The 17,717-nt window shown below is 43.6% G+C and overlaps 1 protein-coding gene across 1 annotated transcript; it reads right to left on the bottom strand.

The window, feature by feature from the left end:
- Positions 1-163: 163 nt before the first annotated feature.
- Positions 164-17,503, bottom strand: Cals (calsyntenin-1). Its single transcript, XM_012379479.2, has 4 exons — positions 16,940-17,503; positions 12,404-12,683; positions 8,694-9,505; positions 164-7,788 (listed from the first exon to the last, which is right to left on the bottom strand). The coding sequence occupies exons 1-4, from the start codon at positions 17,112-17,114 to the stop codon at positions 6,134-6,136; spliced, it is 2,922 nt and encodes a 973-aa protein (XP_012234902.1). The 5' UTR covers positions 17,115-17,503; the 3' UTR covers positions 164-6,133.
- Positions 17,504-17,717: the final 214 nt, after the last annotated feature.

Raw genomic sequence — 17,717 nt, 5'->3', positions numbered from 1 at the left:
GCAGACCATTCCAAAATCCCATATCGCACAAGTGTAAGAATAATCTATTAAAAATATTCAAGATATATTTGATCTCGTTAAAATGTAAATCGTCATTCTCAAATCCGCGACGAAACTTGTGAACTACGGTGTCCTGCCGGTTACACAATGGTCAATTCGCACGTCGAATGTACATCTTTATTAAACAAATACAGTTGACGTCTTAATGTTATTTATAATGTCGTTATAGATAGTATTTCATTTTTCCTAGCCTGTGCAGCGTGTATATGCGGCCGCGCGTGATCTTGTGTCGTGTACATGTGTATAGTTATGCTATTGCTAATACTCCATTTTTTGTCTCTTGAACGATCTTTCAGTTTGCAGAGTTAACAAGGTAATTTGACGTTTCTGTGCGTCGCGGTGCAGACGCGCCGAGTAACTCAGTGTGTCACATTAAAATTAAAGACTCGTTTAAGTCATAAACATTGCCTTTAGCCATACGTCACGTTACGGCTTGAAATGTGTGTGCTTAGCATACAGATAGTATTTTTTTTATTTATTTATCCATAATAATTAAATTCCTTAACTGTACTATATTACTTAATCTTATTAGTTAACACACAATCAATCTGCGATGGGAGGGAATTTAGTCGGCACGTAATGATATTCCATTACTGCCTAGCTAATCAGTAATTGATTATTTCACTCATTACACCGTCGCCGTGCAATTTATCGTTTACTTTTTATTGTTAACGTTTGTAACGTTATTACGCGCCATTTCTTTGTGTTCTCTCCTTTTTTTTTCTTTAGAGCGTCGTTATATAACGAGAAATAATAACGAAGTTCTGGAGTGATTGCTCGATAATGAGAAATATAATATACTTTTCATTATACCCGTTTAATATACTGGCTTAGTCGCGCTTTCCAATATCAGAAATATGAGAGAACGAATCGCTCGCGAAAATATATATTCCGATCTCGGTTAACGAGCTTCGTACTTTCCATTTGGATTTGTTTCGCCGAAATCAATCAGTTACATCAATTACAATCGAACTGTTCGCGTAATTGCGTAACGTGCATCAATCAAAAATTCAAACAAATTTCATTAGCGAACGTTCCGGAGCTATCAGAGGGAAAATTTTTACCGCACCGCTAAATCTCTCGCTCTGTCTCTGAATAGCTGTAAGATGAATGTCTATCTTTTTACATTTCCATTCGCTGGCTCCAAAAGAGAAGACAAGCTCTGAAAGCGGGGGATCAGACGAATGGCACGAGCGTTCGCTCCGCGAAGCGTTATAATTTCTCGTTTTATACGCGCGCGTCTATACATGCACGGTTTCACATGTCGTCGCATCGAGATACGTCGGTGTGTCTGTGTAAAAGTCGATACGCGTCGGTGATGTGTAATATGCGCCCCGAAGAGAATGCCCCTCGCTTCGTCGGACAGACGAGTGGGGTTTTCCTTCGGAGATTCGGAAAATGTGATCCGGCGTGTGTTGCAGCCCCCGGCGGCTTTTCCGAGCGCTCTCCCATTCTTCTCGTAAAATCCAAAATATTCCTCTGACCGTTTTTAGGCAAAACGGCACGCGTATATGTAAGTGTATATAAGTGAGACGAGGGATGGGATAGGGAGAGTATGTATATTTATATACGTAAATATACATACGTACACCGGGGCGATACCTGTGCATATGTATACGTACACGCTCTAGCTGCCTACAAAATACACAATAATACATTACAAATTCTCATTACCTTTTTCCCTTCTCTTTCCTGCTCCCTTCTTTATATCATCATTTGCAAACAGCTTAGATATATTTTTTTTATGTATATATATTATATAATAGTATCATCTAGTTGGTTTTGTTCTGCATAGTTTTTTTTCCGTTTCCCATTAATCAATAATTAAGTACATCTCTAGAGTAGGTGCGCGCACCCGATTAGACTCGCGTGTTCCAAATCGCGTCTTTTCCGTCTTGTTGATTTCTTGATTATTGATCGAAAGAGACTTTTAATTTCCCAATGCTTCGCTCGGAATATCAAAAAGTGCCAGCAAACAGCTGATTGGGATATCCCTTATAAAGCAGTGTTTATTGATTGAATAAATTACGCCGCACTTGAATTTCAAATATCTCATCTTTTATATATAATTTAAATGTCATCTTTTTTCAAAACTTTATTTTGTTATATATGGGTGTTAATTTCAAAATCAGAATCAAAATGTTTATTCGAGGAATATATTTTTTAGATATTAAAGCAAGACTCATAAAGTATATTTTTTCTAGATGCTAAAACAACTCATAAACTCTGTGAGAATAACTTTTCAAATAAAAAATACAAAAATAGACGACAATGTCGAGATCAACGAAAAACTGTTTAAATAAGGGATCCCTCACGTGATTATCGAGCAGAATTACTTTTTGCAAGAGACCTTTTTCATTTCAACTTTTACGGGCTCTTTTGAGATCTCATCATATTCGACATCGTAATGCATTTAAAGATGTCATTACGATACCGTAATATACGATGATCGAGTATTGTTACAATGTATCGCGTGTATGACGATCAAACGAAATAGGAAATTCCATATGTCCCAAACTGTATAATTCACCATGCACTTACGAACGCTTGTGTGTTCGTAGATTAACGCATATATTAACGTGTGTGTGTACATTTACGTAAGCTAATTTAGACACACTCATAAAGGCCAGATCCTTTCTTCGACTCCGTTCGATTTTCCGGACACTTCCACATGGAGTGTTTAGTTGATTTCATTGATACTTTCCTGTCCTATGTGACGATGCAATTACGTCGTATAATTATGATCTTTATAAAATACGAGATTACATTACGATAAGATTCGCGCTTGCAATATAATAAATCGGCGTTAGGAAAAACGCTAAAAAGGAAAAACGGTACAAAAGCAAGCGTACACACCGGCATTTTACGTATATGTATAAGTGTATATGCGATCTGGTATTATCAGGAACAGATAAACGATCGACGATTTGTATATTTTTCTCTCTCTGTTTCAGAGTCATCGACCTCCGCTTTCTCGTTTAAGAACAATCCGAATTCTTCGCAAAGTATCTGCTTTCGCGCGAATCGGAGAAATGCGTAAGTGAGGGTATATCGTTCTAATCGGAACGGAGATAAGTTGAAAAAGAAAAAAATAAATCTATCCCTTGAGACGAGAAAGAAATTGCGTATTTTCTTTTTCTCTTTATACGGGCAAAGTGACGTATGTTTTCGCAACCGCGGATCGCCGTTGCGGGATGTTCGCTCATTGATGAAAGTTTTTTTCCCAAAAAACGTGTACCGACGAATACCTTATAAAAATGATATGATATGCTCGTTGGAAAAATAAATTGTTCATAGTTCTTTTTTTTTTTACTTCTCCCTATATGAATATAGATATATCCGTACGCGAGTTCTCCGGTACTAGGTGCCTCCGCCGAACGATTCGGTATAATTTCTAGATTTACGCAAAAACAGACATACACACACACACATACACACACACGGGGGGGAGGATCCGTTCATTACTTTGCGGCGAGTTGACGATACCGAATGCGCAGTCGTCGTGTCACCATTTCGACGAAAGAGAAAGAGAGAGAGTGCGAGAGAGAGTTAACGTACCCTGCGATGGGATCATTGCACGTATGGCGACGCGTTCTCCGACACGAGACCATCGACAGGCATTGTGCCGCGCCGATAGACTCGTGACGGCCCGCCGGACGACGGCGCGTCGCACCGAGCGGAAACGCTCCGCGAGCCGCCGGCGTGAGCGCGACGTCGCCCGGATGAACGCGTCCAATTCTTAACTCCTAACAGCCGTTTAACGATAAACGTCTAAAATACAATCGGAACTTTTCGCAATAGCGCATTTCGAGTACGCGGTGACGAGTCGAGATCGCATCAAAACAGCGATTGCAAAAGTTTACGATGGGAGCCGTCGCGCGGAGACAACGTGAAACTTTTACCGTTTATCGTATTCGAAAACTGCGCTATCGCGAAAGACTCTCGATAACGATACGTGAAAATACGGAACCCATCGACGTCGACGGGACACTGACGAAAAAACGCGGCCTGAGATACTCTATTAAAATATACGTACGAGCAGAGAATTCAACGTCAACTACTGCTGCTTAAAAAGGCACGTAAAAATCAGTTTTCTCTGTGAAAAGAGCGATTGCACAATACAACGCGTCTAGTGTCGGGGAAAAAAGCGAGAGAAGCACGCTCGATGGCTCCTCCAGCCGCTGCGCATTATTTTAGAATAATCGTCTGCTAGTTTGCGAGACAAACTCTCACCACAGAATAATGAATGGACGCCGTACATATGTGTATGTAGAGTATGTGCGTGTCGCGCGCACATAATCACTCACGGGCAGCCTGCTGCTTAATCCGTGAACACTTGTGGGAAAATCAGAGAAACTTCGGACAAAGGGAAAATGATCCACGTTAGAAGCCGATTCTTCACGTGTCAGATAACTTCAATTATAATTAGAAATGAATATTTATACCGGGCAAAATTACGTAACATATGAAGCATCCGCTCGCGTGTAGATTGTTCTCTTGCCAAATGTTGAATTTTTTTCCGAGTGTTCACAGACTAATGGGTCCCCGAGTATGCGTCGCTTTACGGCCGCTTCCGCATGTGTACGCGCGCACACACATATACGGATATGATGCTGTACCGATTATGTTAACGTCGAAGCACTATCATATAATGCGCGGCAATGTCCTTACTAACGTTTCCTTTTTTTTTTTTTTTTTTTAAATTTTTATCTTCTCTGTAGATCGACCAGGAAGAAACATCATACAAAAAAAAAAAAAAGGATCGAAGGCGAAACATCTCGACTTAAAAGTAGAAATGGAAAAATGGGCAAGTATCGTGTGGCCCAGGCTCAGCCCGTGCTATACCGAAGCAAGCAGCTTTTATCTACCACGCGCATTTTAGCCGCTGATTTCGTTTACATCAGCTCGTGTCCGTGAACGCTTTTGATCGAAATACGAAAGACACAATTATTGCGAGAGAATTTTATTCATGAGATCAAATGCGTGTGGGCCTTAGAGAATAACAGAGTTTAGCCGAGAAGACGAGGAAGAATAAGAGTCGGCTCAGCACTGTATTGCATTTAAAAACTATGCTACTGGGCCATCCTGCCTATAATTACAATAATAATAATAATAATATTAATAATAATAATAATAGTAATAGTAATAGTAATAATAATAACGAAAACAACTATCGATAAAGTAGCTATGATCGTAGCGTTAGTACAATAAAATAGCGATAACCGTAGAATAGAGTAAAAAGGAGGAGAGATAATTAGGAGTATAAAAGAAAAAAGTCCCCTTGTCCTAAATACTACCAATGATGAGTCAAGAATATAAATTAATAACTGTCGTGAATACTCCGTCGTCGGAAATATTCCCGGCGATGTTTAAGTATCTCTTGCGTGTGTATTTTTCGATTCTACCAAACATCAACGACGTGTGTTCGTAGGTAGAAAGAGTTTCAACTACTCGGTAAAGCGTCCCGCACTCTTACAGCTTTTCCTTGGCGCTCAAGACGAGTACTAACTGAATGCCGTTTTGTCGTTTCCTCTTTATTGTTTGTTTTTTTACTTTATTAATTATACCGACGTCGTCTACAAAGGGAAGGGGGACGGATGTAATACGATAACGCTCTCGCGCGATACATTTAGAGATAATAATCGTTTAGAGAATCGATCGAGCGGTGTGCGGAGCAGCTTAAGAATGTTAAAATTTTAATACACTATATTCTAAGATTCGAAAGTGTAGTAAATATTCTAATCTCTTAACGACGCGTCGTGATATCTGATGCGCGAGGAGGGAACCTCCTCGAGAAGTCGATCTGTCCGGTGCAAATCGCGTTCGACCAGAGACATCCGTAGACAATGATCCGAAACTCTATAGAACGAGCTCGCGAAACCGATGATAGCTTCTTCGCGGCATGCTTCCGAAACGTGTCCGTAATACGGGCGTATCGCGCGCATCCCGAGGAGAACGGTTATACGACGGAGCAATTTTGCGGAAGAAAGCGGCACGCGGCCAGTACTCCTCTCAATGCCACGCGAAGAAAAGGGGGATGTGTGAATGCTCAGTGTAGAGATAGTAATGTAATTTAAACGTCACGATGATCCCACTCCAGATCGTGCGGCGCATTGTGACTGCGATGTCGATCGTTGCTGAGGTCGCAGTCGTTCTCGCAGTCGGAGCTATCGAGATCGTCGTCCCGGAACGAGCCATCCTCGGAGTCGGAGCTGCCGGAGTCGTCCACGTCTTCGTCCCGCGGGCTCTGGTGGGGCTGTTCCTGCTCCGTCAACCTGTCCATCGGGTTCACGGTGATGGCGAGAGCCGAGTCGTCCCAGGCCATCTCGGTCTCGGCGGCGAGCTCGTCGCCGGCGGATCGTCGTCGCTTGGCCGCTCCGCGGACCCGCGCGGCGCCCACCACCGCCATTAGCAGCAAGAAGCCGATGCAGGCGGCGGCAACGATTGTCACGGCGTGGCTGTGGCCGGCGCTGGTGCTTTTGCTGCCTTCGCGAAGCGCGGCTGTGGCGTATTCGTCCGACACGTCGGCGTGGTGCTGCGAAAGCTGCGCGTGACCCGGTGCCGGCTCGATAATTCTGGCAATGGGCGGTTCACCGGGCGTCGTGTGCGGCGCGACGGTCGTCTTCTCCTTGGGATGGATCACGGCCAACGTCTGAACGTACTCGTTGCTGGCAAACCGACCGCTCAGTTCGGAGCAGGTAAGTTTGAAGACGCGATCGAGATAGTAAGCCGGCTTGCGGTTCGTATACATGATGAGACGGATGAGTTGCTGGTAGTTGTAGGGCGAGTCTGCGCCCGAGAGAACAACGCCGTCCCGGTCGACGCGGGCGGAGATGTCATGGAACGCCAATAGGGCGTCGCCGGGTAATCCCAGACTTTCGTGATCCGGATTGAGACTCGGATAAACGCTGACGGCGCAGGCGTCTAAACGAGCGGCTGAGCCGGCGGTGACGCGGGCGTCCGGAAACACGCGCACTCCCAGCCGGAAATCTGCGTATTCCCTGGCCACGTAACCGGTGCCGTTGACGGTGATGCCTGGTCTCGGTGGCGGTAGTACGGTGACGTAAGATTGCACAGTCGGCACCGGCAGAGGCGTGTTCTCACTGCCCTCGCAGACAATCGTCGTGTCGAGGCGGAAGTTACGGCGACCGGGCGTCGGGAAACGCCGGGTGTTGGAATAGCCGATGCGACGCAACAGTGTCTCCACGTTTGTGCGATTATCGCCGTCGATACGCACTTCGGTCATGTCGGAATTAGTCAGCAATTGAGTACCTGGTTGCAACAGGTCCATGGGCGGCACGTGGATGCCTTCCTGGCAGCGTCGTAGACACGAAAGCACTTCCGATTTCTCGTTTCGGCCGACCAGAACGGACAGACCGGCGAGGTAGCCGCGGAAGTGGTGTTTGGTCTTGTTCTCGGAGCCTTGCCAGCACGCGCCGACCACCAGGGTGGTGTTGACGCCCTTGGCCGGGTGTAAAGGCCAGTCGTCGATGACTTCGGGGTTCTTTTCGTCGGCGCGCCACTCCTCGCCGTCGACGAGCAGATTGACACGCGGGAAATCCACCTGGATCGCATAGTGATGCCATTTGTCATCGCACACCTGGCCGAGCTTCCAGCGCCATTCGGCGGCGCGGAAGATATTGGGATCGCCCTCAGAGAAGTCGCGTCGCAGCAGCAAAATCAATCTGCAGTTCCTTATGAACAGGGCGTAATGGTGTCTATTCATCTCTGTAATTGAAACGGCGTGGCGTTAGTTGCACCTTTCGCGACGTCGCCGCGCGTAATAAAGTGTCGAAACGCGCAACGGCATTAGAGGCGAAAAGAGAGAGAGAGAGAGAAATTTAATGCGAAAGGCGAGAGAGAGAGCTTGTAAAAGGACGAGAGAGGACGTTTATAACGGAGGATTACACGTCGTCTATGGAGACCGGTCGGTATTTAGAAAGATTTGTATTTCAAACCGGGTAGAGATAGGGTAGAATATTCGAGTTTAACTCTGCTCGCGCGGCAGAGCGAGCGCAACGACCTATATAATAAATGCGCGCGCGCGCGCGCGACCTGATTTCTTGCCAAAATTCATTCCGCGCAAGGATTAAGCCGCTTTGTTCGAAACTTGACGATAATACCCGGCGTTTCCGACCGGGAGTGAACGTGTATATTTTAACGCCTGAGCACGCGCACTCTCGGCCGCGCGTAATGTATTCTACTAACAACGATTATATTAACGAACACCGACGTGGAAACGACTGGTGTTCTTATCACGTGCCTAAAATGATTATTGTCTCTCTCAGATATTGGGAAATGGGAATTATAAAGTTTAGCTCTTTCCCCTGCCTCCTTACTGCAGAGTTGAGTATGGTAATTATAACAATATGGTAATCGTCAAGTACAATGTAACCGATGGTACAAAATTACTCTTTGAAATTTCGAAATTTTATAATGTCAGAGAATTATCTTTGTCATGAGAGAATTATTCTAATTAAATTATTACATTATCATAATTACTCTTATATTTTAATATAAGTTCATAAAATGTGTAATAAATCCAGAAAAGCCACATATTATAACGCGCGGAGCAGAATTAATATCATAATTAATCTCATTAATTATTTAACATTAATTACGTGAAAACTTACTGTGATCGTCAGCAGCGCATAAAATATGCTCCTTAACATGCGGATCCTGCCGCGGACGCGGTCGATGTTTGACCCAGACGCCGATGGTGAACTTCTGCGCCAGGCTGTGCTCCAGCACGTCGTTCGGCACGATCGCGGCCGAGTCCACGCCGTCGAACTCGAAGATCTCATCGGCCTCTCTGCCTTCATCCCTGGAGAGAGACGCCGTCCAGGAGGTCGTGGGTCCCGGTGTGGGCAGCAGGTCCACACTGTCCCGCGAGGCGCCGCATAACTTTCGCTGGCTGCGAACTCCGTAAGTGTCGCGGTCGCAACCTTTGCCGATGTGATCAGTGGCCAAAGTTAAGGTGGCGCGTACGTTGCGCAGAATGCAGGGGGCGTCGCAGAGATCGAGCCGCGCCGACGGTAGCAGAGGCTGCGAGCCTACTCCGGCGGCGTAGTCGACTCTCTCGGGGATACCCCGCCATCCGGGAGCGCATACGCGATTCACCTTGACCGTCACCATTGCCGGCGCCGACTGCTTCATGCCGCAGTCATAAGCGACCACGCTGAGAATGTAGTTATGCGAGCGCTCGTAGTCGAGGGGCTCGGTGTTGCGAATCGCGCCCTCGTTATCGATGATAAACGGCTGATCGGCAGTGAGGATCTCGTACTTGCAAACGTCGCCAAACTTCGGCGTGCAGTCCCGATCGGACGCCTCGACGCGGACCACTTCCTCGTAGAGGCGTCCCTCGTCCACGGTGCTGACGTAGGCCGGCTGCAGGAATTGCGGCGCGTACTCGTTGACGTCAACCACCGTAATATGAACCGTGGCACTGGAAATGAAATCGAAACGTGCATATGTATAGATCTCTTTCTGTCCTTTCTTACGGAGATAGCAATGCGTCGCAGTAACGTGCATGCTGCGTGACAAAGCCTAGAGCGCTAGATCCTTCAAATTCCTACGTGCTTCTCTCCGTTTATAAAGTTTTATTTTTATTTTTGCCTCATTGCACGTTTATTTTTAAAAATCTGCAAAGCTATATAATTTTCGAACAAACTCTGCGTTGAATTAAAATTGAAACTTTACAGTACAAACGCATCATCCTATAATGATCAGATTTTATTTATTTAAAAGCATAATTTCAGGATATAAAATTACAACTGAAAATTCACGCTACAATTCCACGAATCTATAAAAAATTTGAAACAGTTTATTATAAAAACTATTTTAATGATTTTCGAATTAAATTTTCAAATACTATAAACTGTTTCGCTATACATATACGCTTCATTAATTCGAAAAATCATTTTACATCATCTTTGTAATAGATTTCAACGTAATGATTTCTCGAATCAATGAAACTCTATACACTACAAAGCGGCGCGATGCCCACGCAGGAAACCATGTGTTTCAATGGTTGATCTAACAGTAAAATGCATTTATTCCATATGCCCGTCGGGGAGAGATTTAAAAGAATTACAGCCGAGCAAACGCTGTCGATATACTTAATATAAAACATTTATATGACAGTGTCGGCTTTGGAGCGGTATCGGAAATTTAATATGTGGCGTATAACGGAAAAGTCAATAAAGCGATACCGCAGAGACCGGTACGTACGGAGCGAAAGGATTGAATTTCGAGACTCAAAATTGTTTCATTGCCGAAAACACGTGCTCAAATAGTGCGACCGTGTTCGAGTTACATTCGGAATCTATTCGCGTTTGAAATTTTAGACGCGGCGGAATCAATGCGACGAAAATTTCTGCCTCTAAACGGAACAATATATAATCGGATAACGTGTCGCGCACGATAGCGACCTCGCTTAACTCTTCCTTATTAATGTCATAATAATACGTCGGATGGGTGGATACGTGGATATATCCTAATTAGAAATTACGACATGCATTATCGGCGCGGATAACGATTTCGACCACGCGATGGACCGGCCGATCGATATCGTGTAATTTCCATAACCGCCGCCGAAGTAAAATTTCGTTCAGAGACGCGTCATTTCCGACACATGAAAAATTCACCGCGAAATCTTTTATATAAAAGCATCGTGCATTGTGCACATATATACACACGAGATGTTTCACTATTGATCTGCCATTCGTTGGCGGCGATTCGGCGAGGTGAGAGAGAGATTCCGAGACGGTTGGGAACGAGGCGGACTAGTCGCGGCACTAGCTCTTCACAGTAAATTACCTTTGTGAAATTGACTTTCTGTTTACTCTAATTGTGCCGAAACGCCGCAACATTTATTATACCTGCTAAATAAATTATTACCAAACAACCTGTTTTTGCCAAGTGAAATTACAGATTTAATTTCATTGGTTATAATTAACTTTTGAATTTATAACATGATTTTTATATGTAATACAAATACAAATTACAAGTCCAATTACAATTGCAAATTTTTGCAATTGTCTGTGTAACAAAAATCAAAATCACCTGTTTCAACCATGTTTCATATTTCTACCTCTCTATACGTCATAATTTCCACCTTTCGCTTTGCTCGTATTTCATCGCATGTTACGATCGCGAATGCAGTAATGTTTTATTTCAAGAGACATGTGTAATATTTGTCGAGGCGAGAGATCGAGAGTGAACGCGAAAGCGGACGCGAGGGAATAGACGGCAGTTATCGCTTCAAGCGGGCGTAAAATCGCACAACCCCGTAATGAGAAAATTCGTGCACTCAAAGAGTCGGGAGTTATTTCCTCATTTAGTCGATACATTTAGCGAGGCGTACACGGTGCGCCAACGTGAGCTAGAAAAATTGGCATTGTATAAGACGCGACGCGCGATCCGATGACCCACATTCGCAAGATGACTTATTATGACTTTAACTGCAGATAAACACGGGGTAAGATGATACGTTTTCGATACAGTGCGATTTATGGAGTACGCCTCGTTCCAACTTGTTAAACATCAAAGATTAACGTGCAGCGATATAATGTGACAATAATGTCTAATAATAACATGTATAATGATGTACAAAATTTGTGTTTATATCATTAAACGTATATGCAATTTAAATTATAAACATAACAGAAATGCAGAAATTGATATAAAATATTTAACCTCTTTAGTTTGAAATATAATGGGATGATATTGTTATGCATTTCCTTGTATAATACAATCATGAATGGATTTCGTGGAATTTTTCTTTTAACATTAATACATCATGTGTCATCATTAAGAATGCAGGAATTCAGCATGTTATATGTTCAGAATTTAGAAAAAGTGAACTATATCTTAATAATTATATCTATGTATCATCTTATAATCTCTCTTATCTCTGAATACCTTTTAATGGAAGTTTCCTTCCACTTATCTGAGTGTGCACAGCAAAAAAAAAAAAGATAACTGCCTTGTATGAAGAGAAGATCCGAGGTAGAAGTGTAAATTTCTAGTTAGCTTATCTGAGTGCCGGGGGCATCACACGATAGAGAGAACTTCTTTCAGCGCCGAAGCAGTTGCGTGCTAAACCGAGCCGACTCTAGCGATTATAAACTCAGGTATAACTGCACCATACCGTTCATGCCGCTCTACTTTCGTTAAGTTTACTTTATTTCACAGAGTTTCCTTGAATAAACGCGTTTTACATTCGCGCGCTATTCGCGCCGTATAAAAATTCACGCAACTGCTTCAGAATGAATGTTGAGTAATGTTGATCCTTCACACACACACACACACACACACGCACCCATGTATACGCAGAACTCACTTTTCGGATTGCGCTCCGTTGCAGCCGACTGCGGCGATATCGAACTTGTAATTACGGCGCTTCTCGCAATTCAGGACCCGGAACGCTCGCAACTCGGCCATGCCTTTCTCCTTCAGGACGATCTCGAACGGCGCCTCGCCGTGATGCTTGTTCGCGATGCGGAAAGAGCAGACCTTCGTTCCCAGGGCGCGAATCTGCGGCGTGACCTCGACCAGAGTTTCATTCTCCTTGACCAGACCGTGATATCCGCTCTCGAGGCTCTCCAAATCCAGCCGTGGAGCTGCAAAAATACACATACATGAGATTAGTGACTAATCAGCACCGTCGACATCCCCTCGTTCCGCGTTCGAAATGAAAAAGGACCGCCTCTGGCGTTTCCGGTTTCGCTATTTCTAACGGAGTTGTGACAACCAAAGTTTCTCGCGTTTCTCGCGCTGGAACTTTCGGCTCGCTTTACGGTTTCGTTTTTCGTCGAGAAGACGAATAGCACGATTTCGCCAACTTTATCTCGAGAGACGGATGGCATCCGGAGCGGACCCCTCGTTAAACGCACGGAACGAAATCGGCATTAAGGTCAGTTCGCGCACGAATCTGCATATAATTGCATAAGCATATCATATTTCAGCCAATAAAATGCATTGCGTGTCCTGCTATGTAGTTGCGCTGATTATACGAGGCACTTCATCGCTCGAAAGGACACGTCAAACAGCTCTCGCGCTATATTTCTGCTGATGTAAATCTCTCGCAGATGTAGATTTCCAGCTTTCAGCAGGGCATTAAAAATTGAAAAATCACTTTAACATCGACTGGAAAATTTTGATTAACGTGCGTTGCAGAAAATATTGGTAAAATTCACCGTCGTATATAACAGCGAACTCTTTAATTAAAATGCTGAAAAATATTCGAGGTCCGCGCGGGCACGGAAAGAAAGGGAAGAATTTGAAATTCGATGGGGAAAATGGGTTAAGTGAAACAAAAGGGGCAGCAGCTCGTTAACTGGTTGTCAACTTCTTCAACGTACGAATAATGAGAAAAGCGTTAAACAACTGTAGCGTACGGACGAAGAGGAACGTTCGTTCTCGTTCGCGTCCGCAACGGTGGCTCATAATTACTCCCGTTAATTACTAACGCTGGCATTTTGAGCCAGTAGTCAACAACTAATATCCGCATTTCCCCGCATAACTTCTCGGCGACACGGTGTGACCTAGAACCACCGGATTACATTTAAAGGACAGATCCTGCGTCCGAATTGCAGTAGATTTTTCCTTGACAGAAATCCAAAGAAGCGGCGACAGTTTTAAAAATTGCAAATTAAACAAAAATTAAGAAATCAGAGCAGATAATAATTGTTTTACAATCATCATTTGACTTTCATGTATTTTCATTTCAATACAATTTTAATTTGAGAGATTTGTTAAAATTTCTAGTACTATAATCTGATATTTTTGTGAAAAAGAAAAATCAATTCTATATACATATTTTCCACAAAAGATCTATCTCTAAAATATTACATATAGGACTCGAAATATCTTGGAAAGGAATTTCCAGGGAAATTATTGCGACATTTATAGCGAAAATGGGAGAGCGAAAATTCGATTTGATGAAGTTCGCTCCGCTAAACCGACGAATTATCTGTTAACATCAGATTTCCATATTTTCGCGACTATAATTCGAAGGTAATGCGCGCATATTTTAAACGAGCGCCGAGTAATTATTTATGAGCGGTCGCTTTCGATCGCAGCATGAAAGTCAATTATGAAACGTATGCATAATGCGCTTTTACGATTATCTTGCAATTATAAGCGACATCGAACGTGTCAAAGCTGACATTTTACTTTATAAGAATCTGCCTACGGAATAAAATTATATATATCGCGCGTTCTTATAGTCATTATACAATATTTTACTGATAATACGAGTTTTGTACTGTCAATGTAAAAAACGATTTCTATGTCAAGGATGGCATGTAACATGTACAAACGATCCTCAGCAATTGATTATTATTCATTAGTGTAAAATAATAATTTATAATGAAAATAATTACAAAACGCAGGATTGCATAAAATATTTTTCTCATTAAAAAAACATCAGATTAAAATATTGTACAATAACCTAAATAAGCTACGAGCAAAAGCTGAGAAAAAAGCTTATACAGTAGATGATATCATTTAATTAATAATCGCGTCTCTCTTGCTGCGACGCTTGAAACCTGGTTGTCGCAATAGAATGCTCGTTTCAATAGATGGGATACCTAAATTTCACCAACTGATTATCATCGCGATCCGTTAATTAACTGTTTGTAAGCGAAATATACTTTGACGTACGCTATTCTATCAGAATATGAGGGCCGCTAAAATGCAATTCAATTAACGCGACACGCAAACGCGTTATATGGGACGCAGGGTTGCTGCGAGCTTCGAAAACTTTAAATATTGTGAATCACAATATCGCGGCACGTCGCTCGTGGAAGCGGCCCTTCTTCTAATCTTAGCGACGTGTGATCAGGAATAATTAACGATCGCGCTCTACGCGGGATGCATCCAAATATTTTTAACGCGCGTAACATGATCTGTCTCTCTCTCTTGAGACGATGGGTATATTAGATTCACATCACTTTACTTTCGTCAGGCTTTACCCGAAATCAGTCTAATTTTACCGCGACGGAGCTCCTCTTACACTAACGTGATTCACATCCCGTTTGTTATTCCGACAGGCATGACTAACACCGTCATTCGGTGAATGATCGTAATCCGAGCGATTGTTAGAGGGGTCCGAGTCCCCGTTCACGCGAAAAGTATATTTAATTAAAGAGGATAAAATTACATCAAGTTTTTGGAATATTTTGTCGTGCGCGTTAGACATAAATTTAGTGTGAAATATTAAATGCTGATAATTCTATGATTAAAATAACGCAAAAAGTTAGCGGTGTATATTTATACTTTAAAATGCAATTTGACAGTTATAATAATATTCCATATAACAATATGAAAAGTTAATATTTTTGTTCCAAGGTAAATATAAGAAAATAAAATGTAAAATGAAATATAAGATAAAAACAGATACAAATATAGGGAAAGAGAAAATAAACTATTATTGAAAAAGTATATCATGTGTACAATATGTAATATTTTATATTGTAATATAAAAAGATCGATCAATATTTTTCATCTAAGTAATATTATGTCGTCTATCATCGCGCATTGTTTGGTCTATCACCTCACATATTAACGTCATCCATCTTTTTGTTTATATCAGGTGCAGACGCGAGCCTGCAAAAAGCTGCAGTCGATCACTCTCCACGAAAAAAGGGAACCACATTAAGCGCAAACAAACAAAAAAAGAAACAGCGTCATTACATTTCTTTTCAACGATAGGCAACCTTGCATCGCGTCGAGACGCATCTGTATTTCGATCATTTTATTGCTGTGCCGCTTACGAATACGCGAATAAATTTCAGCGGTATCGCGAGATTTTGCATAACCCGGTTATTCTTGGCATTCGACGAATTTAGGCGGAATTGTTAACGCGAAATGCGAAACTGCAATCTTAGAATGGCATGGTATTTTATGCAAAATTAACTATTCGAGATAATTATTTCGGTACTGCATTAAGTCGGAAATATCAATGCAAAGTGATCCTTGATTTCCTCAATTTTGTAGACTTTTATACGAAAAACTGATTATTTGGAGCATTAGATATTTTGGATATATTCCACTGTGTCGACGATAAGAATTCAAGGCATTAACAACACTCCAAATTAATGCTATCACGAATTACTTTTAACGAAAACGCGGAAGATCTGAAAGAAGTCAAGGACTTCACTCCGAATATGTCCAGCGTCCCGACAGCTTTTTCATTACGTCACGCCAAAGGCCCTGTAAAACTCGTCGGTGGACATCAACAGATCCAAACGCAGTCGGTCCAAGCACGTTTGGGTCCTACCGACGGACTCCCCCACATTTTTCTCGGCCTCCTTCCATACTTAAAATTTCTCGCATTCCCGTCTCGAAGATGAAAGAAAAAACACTCTCGACGGCGGCAGGGGGTTAATAGCCGTCTTTCTTTTTCCTCGCCCGTTTCGCACGGCGGCGGCGGCGTCGGCGGCGTATCGACCGGGTTGGGCGCAGTGCGACCACGCTCAACTACGCTCGTCGTGCCGTGCAAACGCGAGAGACGTCGGAGCACAGGCATGCACGATCGAATGAAAACGCCATAACAGTTTCGGCGGGCCGCAGGTGCGACGAAACGACCGTCTGATCGCACCTGCGATGTGCCGTCGCAATCACCGCCGCGCCATCGTTCTCGATGACGGAAAAAGCAAACCGCCTCAATGCACGCAATATGCGACGAGCCGAGAGATCAGCGGAACGCGCTGCGTGTACGTATATACACACGCCTGGACGCTTGTCGCGCGAATCAGGTAAATGACGAATGTAGGGCACGGCACGGCGCGGCGCGAGACAGAAGACAAATAGAGAGAGAGCGAGAAAGAGAAGGAAAGCAGTAGACACGGGAGAAAGAGATATTTGAAATCACCTCCATGATCGTTTCCGTAAGAACTCGATGGTGGTGTCGACTCGAAGACCGCCGCGAAGCTCGCGTGGGTGAACCCGACGCAGAGGCACACCAGCAGGCCGCAGAACAGCATGCTCATCGTCGTCGTCTTCGTCCTCGCCTGCGGCAGCATATTTCCACCGCTGCGAATCACCATCCCGTCGCCCGACGTAATCGTCGTCCTCGCTGTTGTCGCGGTCGTCACGGGATCGTACTGCTTGTATCCGCGTGCGCGGCGTCGACTCTATATGCACACCTTATTCTCTACCGCGTCCCTTTGCGTCTTGTCACACTCCCGAAACTTCGGCGCTCTCTCGCCGCGCAATGTACTGTCGTCTGTCACTCGCGTGCGCACTCGATGAACACTACTACGCTTTTTAAAGGAGCATCGCCGCCTGACTCTGCACAGAACGGACTATCTCTCGCGCGCCACTCACACAATCGTGGAGTCAATATTTGAGCGGAATATCGATTCGCTGCCCGAGTCGGGAGGGAGAAAGAGAGATAGAGAGAGAAAGAGAGAAAAAGAGAAATATCAGTGCCGATTCTAGCCGCGTGCCCTGGCGCGGCGCTGCTGCCAGCACGCGATATCTTTAAACTCTGTTCACATTCGGAAGAAACTTTAAGATGCATTTACAGACCTGCATTTTTAGCCGCAGCAGGCGGTATTTTTTAAATGGACTACGGGCACGCGTACACACATTGTATAACATCATGTTTAGAAAATTGTTGGAAAGGTTGCAGCATAATTAATAAAGTT

The sequence above is a fragment of the Linepithema humile genome, chromosome 1, assembly GCF_040581485.1.
Source record: "Linepithema humile isolate Giens D197 chromosome 1, Lhum_UNIL_v1.0, whole genome shotgun sequence".
NCBI classification, from domain to species: Eukaryota; Metazoa; Arthropoda; class Insecta; order Hymenoptera; family Formicidae; genus Linepithema; species Linepithema humile.
Note: the sequence above shows the minus strand (reverse complement) of the source record. Positions and strands in the feature narration are given on the sequence as shown.